Genomic DNA, 20,955 nt, shown 5'->3' on the forward strand with positions numbered 1-20,955 from the left:
TTTGCATGTCAGCCTGCTTCTTATAACAATCTGCCTGCACATGTCGAGGCTTACCACAATAAAAGCATCCACGTGTATCATTATACTACCTTTGACAATTTCCACGACCTCTTTGACTCCTGCCTCTGAATTAGCCTCTTCCACCTACGTGTTGTGAATTCTGAGACTGTTGTTGCTGCTGCTGGCCATAATTCTGATTACCTGTTCGGCCACCTCCTTGGCCGCGTCCACGACCTCCTCTACCTCGTCCTCTTCCTGAACTTGTGTAAAAGCCTGTTGCTCTGAACTGTTTTTGTTTTGTGAAGACTGTTGGTCTTTACCCAAGCTCTTCTCTTCTATAATCAACAGACACCAAATCTGTGAAATTGGGAATGTTTTCCTAAGTCTGAATAGACGTCTTGGATGCCTTGTATTGTGGCCCGAGACCACGTAGACAGACTTCCAACTTATCATCATCATCTACTGAAAAGCCAATAGATGCAAGGGATTCCACAATACCCTTTATCTTCAATGCATAGTTATTCACAGACACTCTTTTTCTCCACAATATGAAGTTCATTCTTCAACTGTATCTTGCGTGCCTTGGTATTCGTTTCATAGAGTTTTACCAAGGTGTCCCACGTCTCCTTGGGAGACTTGGCATCCTGTATGTGCCCAATCATGGTGTCATGTATACTGATAGAGAGCCAATACATAACTTTTCTGGCTCCTTGGTTCCAATCCTTGAAGTCTTTCACATCTGCAGCAGTCGAATTGATCTCCGGTATCTCCGGTACCTCTTCATGCTCACCTTCTATGTAGTCCCAATAACCCTTTCCCATCAAGAAATTCGTCAACCTAATCTCCAAGCATGGAAGTTGTTCTTATCAAGCTTCCCAGCAACAATCTGATTTATGCCATCATTTGACATCTTGTCAGACACACAAATTTACCAAAAACAACACTTTGGTTTGTCTTGCACAAACTGCTGTATTTTTTGCAGCGGTATTGTAGTAGACTCAAATGTCACAACCAGTAACCTCAATGTGCATACATACACCCAATGACAACTGTTGACCTCCTTGCAGTACACACAATGTCTGCACAACCAATCTGTCTTCCTGCAGTTCTTAAAACAGAGTTCTGCATAGAAACAATGACTTACCCACAGTGCTCGAAATCGCCTGCTTTTTGAAAAACGGAGATCCTAACACGCCGAAAACGCGTTTTTGGCCCGAAAAATATCGTCATAGTTGCCCTGTAGCTTTACTCCCGCAAAAAAAGCTCCTTAATCAAAGATCTTTTGTTGGTGCCTCCCGTAGAGCTCTCGAACAAGGATGTAGTCGTCGCCAACACAAATAAGAAAGAGTAGATGAAGCTCTTACTCTCGTACTGCTTCATGTGTTTCTCTTGCTTGCAGCTCAACCCTTAGCATGAACCAGGCTCTGATACCATGAGAAGATGCAGGGAAAAAAAGAGCTTAAGCTCTTGCAAACACACTCATAAAACCCTTAAAAAAATTACACACGATGAGAGGCTGAAAATCTTCTTCTTCATACAACACTCAACACACCATATACAAAGATAAGAGTACACACAATATGAAAAAGTATTCAACCAAATACATACTAGGGTTCTCTATAGTGTGAACCCAACTAAATGAGCTGGCGCTATAACTATTCCAGTCTCCACAAAGGCTGTCATACAACCTGTCATCCCACTGGCCATGATCTCACCAACCATGCCAGTGGTGTACGTGTGGAGCCTATCCCCCAAGCAAGTCATCAGTGTCCACCACCTCACTAGATGAGCTCGATATCTCAACACAAACTATCATTGATTCTTTTCCACATCCCTTCAATAGACATAACCATTACGTACCCATGGCACCGTAGCACAACATAGATATTCAGTGATTGCCATGTCTATCAATGAGGGGTTTATGAGATGGAGGAACTAATGCAAATATGGTGCATATAGTGATTTCATGGGTTTGTGAGCAATGATGGTTAGGATAGTATGCAAAAAAATGATTGTAAGAGAAATGCAGCTATGGTGGAGATCATCTGCGCATTCAAGCGATTTGGCAAACCGATGCATCTAAACCTTACAACCCTTATGGCGATCTAAGCTAGCATGTGAAAGTGGGCTACCTTGTAAGTTCGCAATAGCAAAAAAGAGTAGCCGAGACTTCATAGTTGGGAAGAGTACTCAAGACAATTTCATATTAGATTTCAAATAATTTCATTGGATGACAATAAGCATATATTCAGAAGATGTGCAGTGATCTACACTATCCAAGAGGACCTGTACCTTAGTGTTGGGGTGGGAGGGATTGGGAAGCATAAGCATTTTCTCTTCATCTTTCACAGAGCCAAAAATATGGTGAAAATTGCCAAAATTTACACTTTTTTTGCATTTTTTCCAATCAGCTAACGATCTCAACCGACCATTTTGAATTTCCAATTGGCCGAAGTTAAGCTGAGGCACACCTTTCCCGAAAACTGTTGTACCTTGGTGTAGTGTTATGTTTGCCAACAAGAATGATGCCATGATTTTGTATACTGATGGGTTATCACATGTAGCTCTTTGTCAAAAGGAATGGCAATGATTCTGTATACTGAAGGGTTACCATGTAGCTCTTTGTCAAAAGGAATGGCAATGATTTAGCATGATACATTGATCCTTGGGTAGCCGGTGTTGTCCTAGTATCTAAGTACATTAATAGTCTTTACAAAACCCCACCAATTTATAGAGTGATTACTTGATACCTTTAAATCAAATCCTTTTTCTTTTAATCAATATTTCTCATCAATACATGCCAGTTGAAAGATTGTGGCTCCAGCATCCACCGGCAACATGATGTAAGGTGAGTGCTTTGTTAAACTTGGTTCTTCCAAAATATCTGCCAAGAATAAAGCAGTCTTGGAAAAGTAAAGATACATGCATAGTAAATGCATCATTAGGTCTTCTTTTCAGCTTTAAAAGTGAACCACTTCTTCTTATGTGATCTTTCTTTGTCTGAATGCATCTCTTCTTTGTACAACGGAGAATCTCCTTTTGTGTCCTCGTTTGAAAGCTTCATGTTAGTACTGCTCATGCTTCTTTTCAGAAGCGAAGAGCACGAAAAAGACGACTGAACCATATCCCGTTGTTTCAGCAGCTCGTCAAGCTGCAAACAAGCACATGTGAGAGAACTAAGTAAGATAAATAGTAGATACTGTTAGAACATGACATTAACCTTAAACAACTGGAAAATCCACTACTTTTACCAGCCCTAATGAGTGTACAGTGAGGACTTACAGCAGCAGTTTCCAGCAGTGTGCTCTCTCTGAAGCCACCCAAAAAGGTGCCTGGATAAGATCTCACATGGAATGCCCCCCAAGTCAAGTCTGAGGAAGCAGGCTCCCTCAATCTCAACTGGAAGGCAAGCTGTGAGCTTCATTACCTGCAGAGCTAAAACAAGGACCATTGAGACAGGACAAGCGCTGGCAGTCCACTCGTCGAGGACAGTCCATTGAGAGCTATCGTACTGGATAGAGCATCATCAGGTGCACCTGAGTGATTAATAGGACCAAAAGACAAGTGCATTAATCTAATGGAAGACTCTAGTCATGGGCTAATGGGGAACATGTTGTCAAGGGCTAGCACCACAAATAGAGCATCATAAAGTATGGCCTACCCATGACAGAATGAAGAACCCAGGTAACAGCATGGCACATTTGGTGCAACATGCCACAGATCATCGAGGCCATCCCTCCAACAAAGATGGTGAGCAGAATTTGGACCTGTCATTCATTGGTGGTGCTAGGAGTGGATACAGGGTGACAAGCAGCACTTGAGAATCAAAGGGTGATCTTAAGAACCTGGGACACTGACGGAAGGGACGACTGCTTGGAACGGAGGGACGCCAAAACGGGACGACGGACAGGCGACGGGAACGGCAGGGGACGAACGGACGTCCCCTAAGAGGCGTTTCTCACAGGGGACGGCGACGGGGACGCCTCAGGAACAGGGAAGCCGGTGGGGGACAGTTCTGTGAGGGGACGGCAAGGAGCCGTTTGCATGTTTTTCTGCCGTTGCGCCCGCCGTTTATAGCCGTTGCAGTCGCATTTCCAGCTGTTTCCAGCCGCCGCTTGCTTGGGCCTTGGCCCTTGAGCCTTTGAGGCTTGGCCCTCTCTCTCTCTCTCTTGCCCTTGAGGCTTGCCTCTCTCTCTTGCCTATCTATATAAGAACAAGCCTCTACAAGGCTACAAGCACACACAACTCTCAAGCTTTCAAGCTTCTTCTAGCTTCCAACTTCCAAGTTCCAAGCCTCTCACACAAGGCCCCCGGGCTGCCGCCCTACTATCTAGACTCTCTCTCTCTCTCTCTCTCTCTCTCTCTCAAGCCTCTTGAGTCTTGAGTCTTCCAACTTCCAAGCCTCTAGGCTCTAGGCCTCTCTCTCTCTCTCTCTCTCTCTCTCTCTCTCTCATTCCTCAAGGCTCAAGAGTCAAGCCATCTTCAACCATGGCATCCTCCTCACGTGCCGGGACTTCCCGTAGAAGGACAACGGGATGGATATGGTGGGAGGAGGTTAACTACACCCCATCCGCTCTTGGAGGCGGTTCTCGGCCATGGGTATGCAAGCTTTGCCCGTACCGGCGAACGGGTGGCGCCAAAAAAGTGCGAGCCCACCTCTTGCATGAGAGTGGGCATGAGGTGAAGTTTTGCACGAATATCACGCCCGAGAAGAGACGGGAACTTCTTGACAAGCTTAGCGTCTACGAGGCGGTCGAAGCGACAAGAAGGACACCACGAGTGGCCGTGGATCCCGCGACGATGGGGAGAGGAACTCAAGCCTCTACAATGGAGCCATGTGGTGGATCGGGATCATGCACACCATCACCTTCACCATCAAGTCGGAACCACGACGCCGGCACCCTCCATCTCCACGGCCTCTCAACCATTACGTGGCCCACGACGACAATCTACACTTGGGGAGAATTGGAACCTCAAGTTGAAGGAGAAGGTGGATATGGCGGTGGCCCGCTTCTTCCACGACCACATTGCCTTTCAAGCGGCTAGGTAAGTGCAATCGATCATTGCCAATTCATCATTCATGTTTTCATCATCCTAGTCCCCTTCTCATTAGTAAATTACTTTCTTGAATAGGTCGGAATACTTCAAGGTCATAGTTAAGAAGATTAGGGAGTATGGCTCAATCTATACGCCCCCCTCATCTGAGAGCTTGCGCACTACATTGCTCGAGAAGGAGAAGCGCATTGTAGAGCAAGCGGCCGACAACACAAAGCGGCAATGGGAGAGGAACGGAGTCTCCCTCATTGTGGATGGACGGAGTGACACCCGCAAGAGGAGTATTCACGGCATGGTTACATATTCCCGCGGAGAGATGTACTTCATCTCATCTCATGATGCATCCAGCACTGGGAAGAGCCCGGATGTGCTTGCGGCGGAGTGGGCTACCACCATGGAGATCGTTGGCCCCGAGCATGTAGTGGGCTTTGTTGCGGATGGGGAGCCTTCCAATAGGGCGGCGGGAGCTATTCTCCAAGGTATGTATGGACATGTCACGGTGTCCTTTTGTATGGCTCATTGCCTAAACAACCTCCTCAAGGACATCCGAGCATTACCATGGATCAACCCGCTCATTGAGGAGGCCAACACCATGGTCTCCTTTGTCCTCAACCACCAAAGACTTCGGCCTGAGTTCAACAAGAGGTCCTGTCTCTCTCTCCTCAAATATTCCGACACCCGGTTTGCCTACAACTTTCTCATGTTGGGCCGGTTGAAGGATTGTAGTGGTGCTTTGAGGGGGCTTTTCCTTAGCGACGAGTTTGTCGCCATGCAAGAGTCCCATACAAACACTGGCCAAGAGTGTAGGCTACGGGCGGATGACACCTCTTGGTGGGAGCGTGTGAAGACCACAGATGCTATGGTGAGGCCCGTAGTCCACCTATTGAGGATTGTAGACGCTATGCAACCATGCATAGGCAAGGTCTACGAGGCCATGGATCGCATGATAGAGAAGTTAAAAGACTTCATGCCTGACGAAGACAGATACGCATGCCTTGTGTCTAGGAAGGTGGAATTCCTACTACTCTCCATTGCATGCAGCAGCTTATGTAGTGGACCCAGAATTCCAAGGCAACAAGCAGGAGAGCGACCGGGAGGTGAGCGCTGGATGGAGGATCATCTTGTGCCTGATGCATCGGTTAGGCGCAAGATCAGGGACCAGCTTTCGATGTACAGGTCATTTCATGGCTCCTATGGCTATCATGATGCACAGGTTGACCGCTCCAAAGTTGGTGCTGCTCTATGGTGGGAGGACTTTGGTTCAAATGGACCGGAGCTGCAGCAGCTTGCCATCCGCATACTTAGCCAGGCCGTCAACTCCTCTTGCTTGGAGCAACTTTGGAGTACCTACAGCCACATTGCCTCTAGGAAGAGGAACCGACTCGGGGTAGAGCGTGCCAATGACCTTGTCTTCGTCAGCGCGAACTTGCGAATGCTTTGCAAGAGCGTGACCAAGAAGACAGATTCCTTCACCGAGTGGGAGATGAGTCAACAAGAAGAGCAACAAGAGGATGAGGTGCAAGAGCAGCATGGCAGTGAGGATGAGACTGAGGATGAGCTTGATGCTTCTTTGACACAAGCTACCCATGACCATGAGGTGAGCACTTCACATGGATGATCATTCATGGATCATGATTCATGGGCCTTACTACTTAGCTCTAGCCTCTAGCCTCTAGTCTTCAGCACTTTTTTGTCATTGACTCATTTGAGTCCGTCCATGTGTTCTGCCTCCTTACGGCTTAGTCCTGACTCGTGACTCTTGAGTCATGACTCATTTTGTATCTACTTAATTATTAATATGACTCAAAAGCTTACCATTTTAGTGTAAATTTGTGCTCATTTCGATGTACTTCCAAAGTAGAATAAGTGTAGAGTAGAAAATTTTAAAAAAAAAGTATTTTTTTAGTGCCGTTCCCTCCCCCGTCCCCGTTCCCTACTTATGGCCGTCCCCCGTCCCGTCCCCATCCCCGTCACCGTCCCCCGTCCCTTGTGACTATGCAAGTTCCACGTGAGTAGAGACCCCCAGGGAGTCAGCACTGGTGCTCTGGCTCAAGCCTCACACATGGATGGTGTGACACACCTGCACACTAGCAAAACCCAGGCTAGGCAGCCCGCCATCAAGGATGAGTTGCCCAAAGTCATTGAACGGGGTAGTGGACAAGCCAGACAGGCAGTGGGGCAGAGCTGGTCAAGCAGGCCGACCAGCAAAGGAGGGGGGGGGTGGGGTGGGCGCTAAATTGCACTATAAATAGGCCCCTCCCTCCTTCCCTCGTTCAATCAATTAGGCCTCCTCCTTCAACTAGGGCAGCTAGAGAGGGCGCGATCTTTCAGCTGGCCGCTCTTAGAGGGAGTTAACATCGGGGCAAGCCTTGTGTGTGTGTATGTGTGTGTGTGTGTGTGGGGGGGAGAGAGAGAGAGAGAGAGAGAGAGAGAGAGAGAGAGAGAGAGAGAGATCAACCACACTGGAGGCCCTCCGTGCCATGATGGGTGCTCCAAGCCCGTAGCAAGGAATGCCCTGGTTCCACATGTGGAGAAATGTTGCACGCCTCTACTGAATCCTATCGGAATTGCCCCAATAGGGCGCCCCCATCTAATAGAATGTGCAACGGAAGAAGGGAAAGTGGAAACACAGGAGAGAGAGTGAGAGAGAGAGATGGAGAGGAAACACAGGTGAGAACCTGCTCTCAATATCATCATCCAAAGGAATACAGGTCCCGAGCAAGAGGGGAGAAAACCTCGTATGTGAGGTACTGCAGCAAACAATGCTAAGCAAGCAGTGAGAAATGAGGGAGGCAAGCCAGCTATATATATGCCCATATGACGACTAGGGAATAAATCCTCCACGACTGGGAAAAATACCTAAGACTGCATAAAATGGGGAATAATATGGGAAATCATATGTGAGGGGTGACCAGCCCCTCTAGCTAACATGGTCAGCCCTAGAGGGTAAAATAGGACACCAAACAAGAAGCCAGCAAGAAGGCGATGATGTCTTTAACACCATCTCCCTCGAAGAGTGTGATGTCCAACCGTCCATAGGCCAAACAATGCATGGGGGGGGGGGGCTTGTGTACAAGAACCGTCGATAGCCTTGTGGCATCTGGCACGCCAAATATGCAAGGCGAAGATGCTAATGATGAGCTCCCAACACTGATACTTGGGAAGTGTCGAAGCTGGAGGGCAAGGCCAATGCCATCCTCCCCCGCCTCAGTCACCCAGGCCACTGCCCCACGTGACGAAATGAAGGGTGTTGGCCTTGGAATTGAATAGACAGAGGATCTGCCACAATCTGTTGTGCCTGTGAACAGACCCAAAGGCAGTGTTTCAGAGCCCTCTGTGGCACCCACACCAACTGCATAGTGCGGGCTTCCCTGCAACAACCAGCCAAGTACAGACTGTGAGGCTGTGGTGAGCTAGGAGCCACAAGAAGAGGGTCATCTTTCACAACCGAGAGCTCTCCCACAACCGCCGAGAGAAAACCCCCATCGAAGTGCTGTTGTGAAATGCGACGACCCGTCTCGCCGTCTACCAAAAAAAGGCGATGCCACGTAACTTCAGTTTGCTGTGGGGATCTTGCTGCTACCACTCACTGGGATCCTGCATAACTTTGGTTTTGCTGAGGGGGTCTCGCTACTACCACCTGCCGCCGGGATCCCGCTAGCGCCAGCCAAGCGGCAATTCTCCCAAAGCCACAGACATCATGAAGGGTTGTCTGCAACTTTGAAAGGATAGGGATCAATGTGCCATCGTGGGTCATGGAAACTGTTGGGTTAGGCTTACCCCTAATATGCAGGACATGGGGGCAAAAAACAGCACAGAGAAATGAAATGATATATTAACGTCTCTAAGAGGCCATAATGGCCTATGAGACCAAAACTGAGAGTACATGTGAAGTTGGTGTCTCATCAAAGAGAAAAACCAAATGCAACTGAAAAGTACAATAAACTGACTGTCTTACAGTTATAAGAACTATAAGTAAGACTCCTAGATGATATGAGTAGAAAATACTGGAAAATGTATATCAAGTAGATCCATGTATGCTGATCAGTTGAAGTGCTGCCCTCTCCTGAGATCAAATATCTCTGCCATGGGGCTGTCTAGAATGGAGAGGTCGTAGAAGCGAGGTAGGTGCCTCCGATGCTGAGCAATAATGACTCTGATCTGGTGATGGTGAGGATGTCGTGGTCGGGATCCTGGTGGGCATGGCCGACGAGCATGACATAAGACGACTGCTCTATCAATGGTGACTCCCTGGGAGCGTGGTTGGTGCCCTGATGGCCCGATGGAGGAGGTATCAGGAGAAGCGTGGGCTGGGCTACTGGTGCTGGTGCTGGTGCTGGTGCTGGTGCTGGTGCTGGTGCCGGTGCCGGTGCCGGTGCCGGTGCCGGTGCCGGTGCCAAAGAAATTTATCAGGATCCTCTGTCTAGGTGCATCATCGCTCGGTCTCCTGTCTACCAAGAGGGTCTCTCTGTGTCTCCTGAGCTCAAGTAGGAACAATCCCAAGCATCTCTGATCCTCAAACTCCATGACCCTACGTAACGGCCCAAAACCCTCTCGGAAGAGGCAGTGATATCTCCCTCGGATCTCATAATATAATGTACATCGGCAAATGTAGTGCTCCTCTGTCTCTGCCTCTTGGTAGCATAGCTGACAAATGCAGTCATCCGAGATCTAATGCACATATCACCCTATCTCAATCCGCAGCTGGTGTGATGAGGTCCGGATCTGTCCAATGGCACAATGTATCCCATGTGATAGGTGTACATCCATGTACGCCGGGCGGGTGATAAAATCATATGGTGAGAGGTGTAGAAAATGGCTCTTGTCATGAGCCATTTTCATGCCTAAGGGCTCAAGGGGACTAGTCCATGTCATCTTTGTGTCCACTATGACGATATCCATCCTAATCACGCAGTTCTTCTCTGAGCGGGTGAGATCCAAAAATGGACAATCCAAGCTGTACTGAAAGGGTGGTAGTGCCTCTATCCGCAAACCATGTAGGTCAAACCATGATCTCATCTAAGCATACGAGCAATGAGTATCTCCATCCTCTACCAACTGTATGGATGAGGTCAATGCCAATCGGGAGTACCTCTACTGAGGGAGCTCCCATAACCGCTGTAAAAAGATAATTGCCTGGAATAGGGCCTCGGTCACTACTGGTGCGGCACCCAGCTTAGCCCGAACAATCTCATGTGGTACCGATGATTTTCTCCAAATCATGTGGGCAATCATCATAATCAGTGGCCTCTCCATTTGCCAACATCCCTCATCCGTCCCTCTCTAAGATCTGTGATGTATGTTGGGCCCCCAAATTGGAGCTCCGTACAAGAGGGTCAGTGTGACAAGTGCAGCAAATAGCCACAATTTGGTGCGCGGCTCTTGAAACTGTATGTGTGCACACTGCCTCTCAAGTGCCCCCAAGGGTACATGCCCTCCAGCTAATCTAGCTGATGCTGCCTCCTTCAGGGAGAAATACGGTCCACTGAAAGTAACTCCCAAGTAGACATATGACCTGACGTACTCAACCGCCTCCCCTCGGAAAGTGAACTGAGGCTCTATCTTGTCACCCATGCATGTGTGGTGTTAAACACCATAACCTTGGTTTTCCAAAGGTTCACTGTCAGATCTCTATCCGCACAGAATGCCTGTAATGCATCCAGATGTCTATGTAATACCTCCGGAGAGTCTGAGATTAGAACAATATCATCAGCATATAACAAGATGGGTATCAACCATAGTCACATGGGACACGAAATGGGGACGGGGAACGGGGATGGAAAAGATTGAGAATGCCATTCCCTGTGACTATAGAGTGACATGGGACGGGAATGGGAACGGGAAGATGCTGCCATCCCCAACATTCCCAAGTCTAAAAATGACCATTCCCTGTGACTATGGTATCAACACCCCTGCCAAGCATGCCCCTGGGCCTCCCAATCTGTCTACATAACCAGAGACCACATCAATGTGCAGTCCAAAGAGGGTGGGTGATAGCGGGCATCCCTACTTCACTCCTATCATGATGGTCACCATATCGGACAGTCTGCTTGGAGCTCGGACTCTACCTGTCACAGACTCATACAAAGCATATATCCCCCACTGCATATCCTCAGGTACCCCAATGTCATGCAATCTGTGCATAAGCATGGCACATGGTACGGTATCCAAGGCTTTGCAGAAGCCCACAAAGCAGTCGTATATCCTTCTCTTCTGTGCCTTGCCCTCTTCAATAAGTGCCCGAAGTGTCAGTATGTGATCCAAGCTAGTAAATCCTCTCCTAAAGCCGGCATGTCCTCCTTGTGCTCGATGACCATGCCTCTCTGCCTAGCGGCTCAGCTCCGACTCCAATATAGAGCCATATAGTTTGGCCAAGTAATCACCAATCATGATCATCCTATAGTTGCGTGGTACCATGGAGTCCCCACTCTTAAAGAGTGGTACAATGATATGCTCTGTCCAGCTTGCCGGGAAACCCTCACAAATGGTACGATTAAACACACGTATATTCGGAGCCAAAGTATCGCGCGCATATGAGAAGTGCTCTCCAACTAGCCCATCATGATCCTATGCCTTTCCATTCTGTATCCTGTCTATCGCATCTAGCACCATCCCCATAGTAAAAAAGGTGCTGCTAGCCGGTCTAGCTCCCAGTGGAGGGGGGGTGGGGGGTTGTCCTGGTGCATCATATAGCTCTCTAGCATAAGCATGCCATGCCTCACGTGCAGTAATCAGAGTACCAGGTTGTCTCTCCTGTAACTTCTTCCACGCCCTCTTGTTGTCCTTCCCCAAGAAGAGTTGGTAGATCTCCTCCTCTAACTTTGCCAGGTAGGCTCGTTTCTTCCTCCACACAAGGCGCCGAAAGATCATCCTGGCATGTCTATGCGTGAGTCACAATGGCAATCTCACACTCTAGTTGTGCCCGTTTCTCACGACACTCATCATCATACCAACTGTTTTGTGGGGCAGTGCTACGAGGGGGTTGGGGGGGGGGGATGGAAGGGATCATAGTGCAAGGAAACGCATATGAGGCGGATGCATATAGTATACCTACCAATCCTCTCGTAATCTCATCCAGAGGGCTATGCAGGTCTAAAGCAAAACAAGCCATTAGATATTGCATCTCGGTAAACCCCAACTGTCTCACGTGTACACTGATATCTCAAGTACCTAGGTAGATGAGTGGCTGGCCCATCTCTCGAGGATCTACCTACTAGTGTGAAACTCGGGTATGCACGATCGGCTGCTATGCCAATGGGCCGACTGGAAATCGTGAAACCCCGCACATCAGGTATCAATAAAGGAGATCCCATCGAGTAGTCCACTGTGCTCGCTCCCCCTTTAGAGTTCCAGTGTGTGAGAGCATCTGATCCCTGCCATCTCGATAGGCCATTGTATATGACCAACCCATGCGCACTCCCGAGTGTGAGAAAATGCCTACCATAATCTGTAATCTCCCCCTCATCCTGTGCTGATCTCTGCAACCCTACATTCTCTGCCGTGATCTCTCGGTACATAGCCTCCTGAGTAACATACAACTCTGTGTGCTCTATGCCTGTACGTGCATTAACATCTCCCAATAGTAATATGTCTCCCATGCTGGAAAACCTCATGATATCATCATATAGTGGCGTATAGGGCGACTCTCTTGATGGTGCAAACCTGGAGTGGACTGGGGGAAAGTAGCATACCGCCACATATCGCTCGCGGAGTTCCTCTCCGCATACTAGGACCCACATGTACCTCGCATCTGCATCTTTATGTACCACATGTATTTTGTCACGAAGTTCCTCCCTGAAAAGTATGGCCACTCCTCCAGATCCTCTGGTACCTACTGTGAGTGGCTGAGGGTGGAACACTGATTCCCATCTCTAACCCCCCATGTCAAGAAGCCTCTTGTTTGTGCACTGATGGGTCTCCGTATACATAGCAATATCACAGTGTCTGAAAGTATCCTCAAAGTATCCTGCATCTGTTCTAAGGGCTCCATTGCAATTCCACACCGTGAATCGCACGGTCTCATAGGCCACGCACCGTCAAGCGGGCCTCCTCTCCGTAATGATGACTCAACCATCTCTGTATACCGCCCATTTCCCCTCTTTCCTTTTCTCCCTTAAGGGCCATCCTTTTGGAGAGGAAGGCCTTTTCTTCTCCAAGTCACCAAACCTGATGATCAATATCTTCGCCCCGGTTTCATCTTTGCCTACTCGCCATGCTCCAATAATGGGTACATTAGTGGCTCCAATTTTTGTTGCAAGAGCTTTTGCATCCTCTTGGGGATTTTCCTTATGTTCCCAACCAACTACACGACATGTAAGGCACGTGCCCGTCTCTTGGCTTCCTCTTCCAATGTAGCATTCATCACCTCTACTTTATTGACTAGTGTATCCTTCTGCTTTTTTACTACTTCAATCCATGGGCTGACTTCTTCAATTTGTTTCTTTGTGGCACTGGCAATTTCAGCCCATGAATGCATTTCCTTCTCACCGGCAGCCACTTTTGCCTTACATGATTCCAAAGTGTTTTGCATTTCTGTGATGTCTTTTTCGCAGTCAGCCATACATGTCTTCAAGGTGCCTTCGTACAATGCGACCGTTGTGCCAATCTCCCGGAGCATGTCATCCTTCCATTTCTGCATCTCTTTTTTCATTTCCGTGTGCATCAAGGCTTGGGCAGATTCCATCTCAACCCGTACTTGGGCTTGCATTTCTCCCTTCAATTGGACATATACCTCTTCCTTCAGCGTTTCGTATATCACTTTCTTTTGGGCATGCATTTGCTCAGTCCATTCCTTTCCAAGCTCCTATCGCATGGTGCTCATCTTTGTCCTTATGTGCAACTGTATCTCCTCATAAAGAGCCTCATCTCGGCGGGCCATCTTTGCAAGCCTTCGTGAGCTAGGGGACATGATCCCTTCCCTCAATCTTCTTTGTGGCGGTAGGCATTTGGTGCCTTCATGGGGGTGTGAAAGATTGTTTCACCATCATGTTCTCCCTCTTGGGATTGAGACATGTTTCCCCCTAGTTGCTACCTTGGGGGCCTGAGCAAGGGTGGGCGGGAAAAGGGAGGCGGCTGCCTATGCAAAGAGCAGAGCAGAGAGGCGCGCACAGAACAGACAAGCGAACGCACAAAGCAAGCAGGCACGCTGCAAGCAAGGGGGTGCGCACAGAGCAGAGCAAAGAGGCAGACAGAGGCACGTAGGTGCGCACAAAGCAGAGAGGCGGACTACGTCATGGGTGCGCAAAAATGAAATGAAATGAAATGTTATATTAACATCTTCAAAAGGCCATAATGACCTATGAGACCAAAAAGTTACATCATGGTGGATCTAATACAATGTCTGGATAAAAAACCAGAAAATGAAAAATAAAGATGATACTACTGGCACAAAGCAGAGAGAGAGAGAGAGAGAGAGAGAGAGAGAGAGAGATTAAGCATCTACTAAAGACCCAATGGGCCAATGAGACCAAAGTGATACAATAATGTCCATGGCATATCTCATCATGGAATGGAAAATAAAACAAAAAGAAAACATAAACATAGCTATCTCACAGGGGTGATACAAAACTGTCCATGGAAACTCAACATGGAATACTAAGAACATAGAGAGAGAGAAATGAAATGAAATGTTACATTAAGCAGATCTGCAATGTTCTCATGTGTAGGACAATAAATCAAACAGATCTCCCATGCATGTAGCCTCTCTAACATAGGGATAATCTATCTCTATGTGCTTGGTGTGATTCTGTGCTACGGCCATAGCACTCACTCTATCATTGAGAATGGGAGTGGGTGTTCGTTGACTCCCACGAAGATCTGCCATCAATCTCCTCAACATACGCACTCAATTGTAGTAGTGAAAGCTTCCCTATGCTTCAGATGAAGATGTAGCCACAATAGGTTGCTTTTGCTCTGCCATGATATGGATGAGCTTCCAAGGATACGGTGTCCTTTAACACCGGGTGTTCAAGGACAAAAAGCCCTTCAATATAGAAGGTAAAAGTGCCCCTTATAAGCCCATGTTCACACCTAGCACTACCGCTATGAGTTTTCCTACAAAACTAACTACCCTTACCGTTGGGGGAGAGGGGTAGTCCTCGTCAAATATGATGCAACTAGGTAGCAAGCGGCCAAAGTTCCCAACTGTGTAAGCCATCTGGGGCAATCCCCTGTGCATGGCAAAGACCACCAAGGAGGAGACAACATGCCACAAGAAGAAGAAAACTACCCATTCTGGACCGAGTGGGGAGGCTAAGGAGGTTGCCACTCCGGTGGAATGGCGGAGTCGATGGTGAGGCTCCACAAGGGGTTGGGGGGGGGGTGGGGGGGCGCTCTGAAATGGAGCCAAGAGCCCACTGTTTGGGCAGGACCCTGGGCAGAGGCAGCCCCATGCTATGTGCGAGTGTGCTCCTTGGTAATGACCAAGGGGAGGCAAGTAAGAGCATTCCCCCTGCCAAAGATGCTCCTCACAAGAAATCTGCTCTTGAAAGAGTGAGGGGCGAAGGGCCTCCCAAAAGAGGCTGGTGGCAAACTTGTCACCAAAAGATGGGCTAATCTTGCAGAGAGGAGCCGTTGAAGAACCACCTGATCCCGGGCAAAATTGTCCTCCACAGGAAGGGGTTCCGGCTCATGAAGGAAGTAATTCCTTGGTTCTCCTCTTGGCTGAAGGCCACGGACACAGGGACAATGAGCTTCCCTAGAAGGGCTCAGCTCTGGGTCGCAGGATCGATGATGCCAAGACCTCCCCTGTGAGGGGGCCAAACAATGATTTGCCTGTGCAATTGAACTTTGAAGGCAGGAATCAATAGAAGACAGCCAACATTTGGAAATAGCAGCATCTTCCACTTCTTCTAACTAAGCATTGATCTCTTTCTACTTCCAAAAAGCCTTTTCTACATGTTGTATAATTTGGCTTGCGCTCTTGGAGTTAATGCAAGTATAGTACTTGTGTGTACTTGTGTATGATTGTGTTTTGCAAGTCTTCCTTGTATTTCTCTATCTGTTAACACTTACATAGCACCAAGAGGTCTTCATTTGGTATCAAAGAGCCAAGGGTTCTTGTAAAATTTTCTTTTCCAAACAACCTGTGTGTGTTGTCTACCTGATTAGGGTTCAGCCCATGGAATCAAGAGAGCATAATTAGGGTTTGAGGTAAGTTACTTCTGGGCTTCTTTGCTGATTTCCAAGCTTGTACGCTTTCCTCATGCTAACAGATTAGCAGATGCCTTGGCTTGTATGCTGTCTGCCCCACATAGCCAGATAGCAGTCTTTTGGCAACACAAGTTGCAAAAACAATAAAAGAATTGGGATAGTACAAATCCAGGGACACAACACCAACACCAAAAGGGAAAGGATAATTCCAACAAAGGAGCTGTTAAGGCCACAGTAGGTAAAGACAGGCAAGAGGATAAAGTTTCCAGCCATGTATGTTCACATCCATAAGAGGTGCTTGGTGGAGAGTCTTCAACATCATTGGCGGCTTCTTCAACTAGCGTGGCACCAACAAGAACAGGTCAGTTGATGTGTCTTTCACCAGAGGCAGAAGCAGGTTTCATGAATGCTGATAAGGCAATGGCCACAGTTTTTCCTTCAATCTATCAAAGTTTCTTTCTATTTCCTTGAATATGTTCGACAGGTTGGTGTCCATCGTGAGGACTGAGCATTGAGCATATAGTTGGTGGAAGTTGGTATGACCATACATGGCCAAGGAAGTGCAGGTGGATAAAGGTTCAAGTCAAGTCGGTAATGAGGGGTGTCGTCTACCCTTTTGTCTCTTTTATCTCACAAGTGTGTTGGATTTGGCAAAGAGGGGTTTAGTGATCCATCTGAGCAGATATTCTGGTGGCTTAACATGTTTTCGTGACTTTGGAAGGGGTCTATTAATATTGTTCTCATCAGAATTCTCATCAAGTGCCAATTATTCATCAGGAGGTGCTAGACCACTGGTAGGTACTTCATCAAGAGGTGCTTGATTGCAAATTTTGTCAGAAGATACATTTGCAAGTTCTTGTGTTAATAAGGTGAGCACAGACACAAAGTAATCTGACAAAGCTTCGAACATCTAGTACCTTGAGTGAGACAGAATTGGATTTTTTCAGTTCTTGTGAGTGGCACCCGTAACAGCAGAGGACAACTAGAACTCTAGTGGGGAGAATGCAACACACCTGCAAGCTAGCAAAGCCCAGGCCAGGTAGTAGCCTTCGTGAGGAAGGGGATTCCAAATTCCAATAGGTGTTGGCAAGGTAGCAGACTGGCTAGACAGGCAACCGGGCAGGCCACAACACAGTTGCGAAGGCTAGACAGGCATCTAGGCAGGCCAAACAAGGTAGCCAAGCAAGTCCAGTACAAGTCCAAGGGAAGCCCCAATTTCTAGTCCTGGGCTGGTCCAGCAGGCCAACCAGCAGGGGGGGGGGGGGGGGGGGTGGGGAAGGCTCCCTCCATGGCTGGCTGCTCTCAGAGGGAGACTAAAAAGAAAACATGCATTGTTCACCCCATACAAATAGCAAAACATTAACTTTGATTATCAAAAAGAGAACGTACTTCCTGTTTCTCTTGTGTATATTTGTTCGTGACAGCTTGGAAACGAGCTAGCACCTGCTATTCCAAGCACATATTCAAAAGCCAAATCAATGTGGGTCAAACAAGCACAACATCACTTCACCACAAAAGCCCACTCTGGCCCTCAAGAGGTGACAATATTAAAAGAACAGGGAGAAACTTGAATTCGCACTTCTTTATATTCTGCCTCGAATTCGTGTAGCACATTTTGCTTCCTCAGCATTTGTGCTTCCACCTCTTTGAGTTTTTCCTTTGAATCTATGAAATCTTGTGCACAGATAGCCTCAATGGTGTAGCTGGCACTCTTGAAGAAGTTGTCACCTGATTTAAGAAGCAAAAAATGCCTTGAATAAGCTCAAGACATAACAAATTCAAGATCCAAAAGAACAAATACAACAGGCTAGAAGAAGTACCGTATACAGCAAAGATATGTGTCCCTCCTCTTAGAGTTAAAACCTCACATGGTTGAAGACCTTCCAGCTTTTTGAAAAAAGCAGCATCTGGGTCTTTTGCCATGGCCATCTGCACAACATTGGTAGTTTGTTAGTAAAAAAATAGTGGTGGGCTCGTGCACCTCTCTCTCTCTCTCTCTCTCTCTCTCTCTCTCTCTCTGGGGGGAGCACCACTTCAGCACAGCAGAGGCAGGGTCAGGACACAGCCGCATCCACATCCAATGGGGTCACTCTTGAGCGTGCCTCTCAGCTATGTTGAGACAGACGCCCTAGACCTTGGGGTATCCGTAGCAAATCCAGATGGCATGGGAAGATTAGAGAGATCATCACAAATTACCAGCAGATACCCACCCGATGGATCCGGGTAACTACAAGACTGTGATGGTAGGCCACACATTGGCCAAACTTTATGGGTCGGTCATTGAGCATGAGCTCAGTAAATTGGCAGATATCTCTGGATTCAGAGCTACTGTGGGCGGGCTGATTTCTGCTGAAACCACTCCACTCTTGATCATATCTTCACACTCAGGAGTCTCATAGAGGAGGCGAAGGCACAGAGACGTAGATTATAATGCTGCTTTGTGGATTTCCTCAAGGCATTTGACAATATGCCTTGCGACAAACTTATGCAGAGATTGCAGACACTTGGGGTACCATCAGAGATGATACGGGGGATTGTTGCTTTGTATGAGAGAGTTGTGGGTCGTGTGCGATGCCCACGCGGACTATCAGAGGAGCTTGCTAGCACTATTGGTGTTAAGCAAGGATGTCCATTATCTCCCACCTTGTTTGGATTATACATTGATGAGCTAGCAGATTTTGTGGGCAAGGGGGGGGGGGGGGGGGGGGCGCAGTGGATCATCTTTGGGAGATCTATATGTAGCTTTGATGCTTTACGCAAACGATGTAGTACTTGTCTCGGATACATAGCAAGGGTTACAGCGGCACGTGGATGCCTTGGGAGAGTTTTGTAATCAGAGGGGCCTGACGGTCAATCTTGATAAAACCAAGGTTATGATTTTCAATACCACGAAGCAAGGGCGAGAGACCACCCACATCATATACCAAAACAGATTTGATAAAGAGCTTGGATCTCACTGTAGACGTGTGGATGTAGTGACTTCGTATGTATATTTGGGTGTCACGTTTACTAGCCTAGCGGGGAGGTTCTCCATGAGACAGGCAGCTCAGGACGGTAGCCAGAGGGTATGCAACTTTAGCTTTACTTGAGAGGCAATGTCACCAGGCGCATTTTCAAGAACCCCGTACAAAGGGATGGCTTTTTCATACCATGGTCACACCAGCCTTGATGTATGCATCCCCCATCTGGGCTCCAGGACTATCAGCAAGCGGATGGCGAGGTTTAGAGCACCCACAAACACTTATGTTCTCACGGATGATTCATAGTAAAACCTCGACGCCACATGAGATAGTTTTGGCAAAGTTTGCATCTTCGCCCATGCTAGTGGAGGCACTCTTTCAGACAATGACATTTATTCAGCGAGTTAGGCACATGCCCCCAGATAGATTACCGAGACAGGCCCTAGAGTCATCAGAGCGAGTAGCAACATCAAGGCGACAGCCATGGTAAGCAGAGGTTTTACAGTGGTTTTCACTCATGGGATGAGTATGGACAGGCTCCCTCCGTTTCAGTATGATGAGGACCATCCGACCATGAGACTCTCCCGTGTGGAGAGGAACCGATTGATACGTCACAATTTGATACAGCTATACACACATCATAAATGGATTGATCCTCCACAGCCTCTTCCTGTGAAGAGGCAGCCCTACCACGATCATTTCTTACAGCTCACAGAGGATGGGTTTATGCAAAGACCGGGGTACATGGATGTATATATGTCTCATGCCATGCGCACTACTATTGGGCAGCTTTGGGCATCTTCACACACTCTAGAGATAGAGGCAGAGAGAGCTATAGGAGCCCCGAGGGAGACGTATCTGCAAATTGTGCCACAGAGGTGGAGACAGAGGAGCATTATGTTTGCCATTGCCCAGTATACTATGAGATTCGGGGGAGATACCACTGTCTTTTCAAGGAGGGATTTGGTCCACTCGGCAGAGTTACGCAGTTTCATGATCAGAGATGCTTGGGGGGATTTTTGATGGAGTTACGACGTCATAGAGAGTGGCTATTACAGCAGCTCCCACAGCAGAGGGATACTACATCTCAGACACGGATCACTACCTTCTTCCAGCCACTTAGTGGTGGGACATCCTCCACAGCTCCTTCGGTCCAAACCCGGGTCACTCGGAGACGCACTATCTCTACATCTACTAGTAGAGGAGTGACATCAGCCCGAGCGAGAGAGCTACGATCCAAGAGACGTCCCCACTCACCTGGCCCTCGCTCCCCAGGTCTCCACCAGACACAGATTGATGAGGTCTTGAGGAGACATAGCAGAGAGAACAAACCCCAGATTGATCTAGCACAGATTGGGAGATATCTTGCCCCTAACACGATGTATGACATCCTACACCCAGTCATTGGCACCGATTGGAGCTAGATGCTTTATTGGATGTATTTACCCCCCCGCCTCCCACCCACCCCACAGTAGTTAACCAGAGCCCTGTATGTGATTTATCTCCACATTATAGAGTACTTTGTACTTTTTTTTCTTTTGTATCCATTTGATGTCCATTGAGCCATGATGATGATGTACACAGGTTTTGTCTCATAGGCCGTTTTTTGGCCTTTAGAAGACGTTAATAAAATCTCTCTCTCTCTCTCTCTCTCTCTCTCTCTCTCTCTCTCTCTCTCTCAGAATCACACACGAGTAAAAAAGAGAAAGGAATATGCTGAAACCATTGACAAATCACTCAGAATCACACACAAGCTGAGTTGGACTGATGTAAAAGAAGCTATACTATC

General features: G+C 47.8%; 1 protein-coding gene across 1 annotated transcript in view; it reads right to left on the reverse strand.

The window, feature by feature from the left end:
* Nucleotides 1-2,595: 2,595 nt before the first annotated feature.
* Nucleotides 2,596-20,955, reverse strand: part of LOC147625810 (chaperone protein dnaJ 15-like) — an 85,581-nt gene continuing 67,221 nt past the window's right edge. Inside the window, exons 8-11 of the mRNA XM_086817379.1 lie at nucleotides 18,027-18,135; nucleotides 17,786-17,934; nucleotides 17,596-17,649; nucleotides 2,596-3,151 (exon numbers count right to left, since the gene is read on the reverse strand). Coding sequence (XP_086673505.1) covers nucleotides 2,942-3,151; nucleotides 17,596-17,649; nucleotides 17,786-17,934; nucleotides 18,027-18,135 — 522 coding nt within the window. The 3' untranslated portion in view covers nucleotides 2,596-2,941. The remainder of the gene's footprint in view (nucleotides 3,152-17,595; nucleotides 17,650-17,785; nucleotides 17,935-18,026; nucleotides 18,136-20,955) is intronic.

This window comes from Cibotium barometz, chromosome 23, assembly GCF_041138505.1.
Source record: "Cibotium barometz isolate CiBa-2024 chromosome 23, ASM4113850v1, whole genome shotgun sequence".
Classification (NCBI taxonomy): domain Eukaryota; kingdom Viridiplantae; phylum Streptophyta; class Polypodiopsida; order Cyatheales; family Cibotiaceae; genus Cibotium; species Cibotium barometz.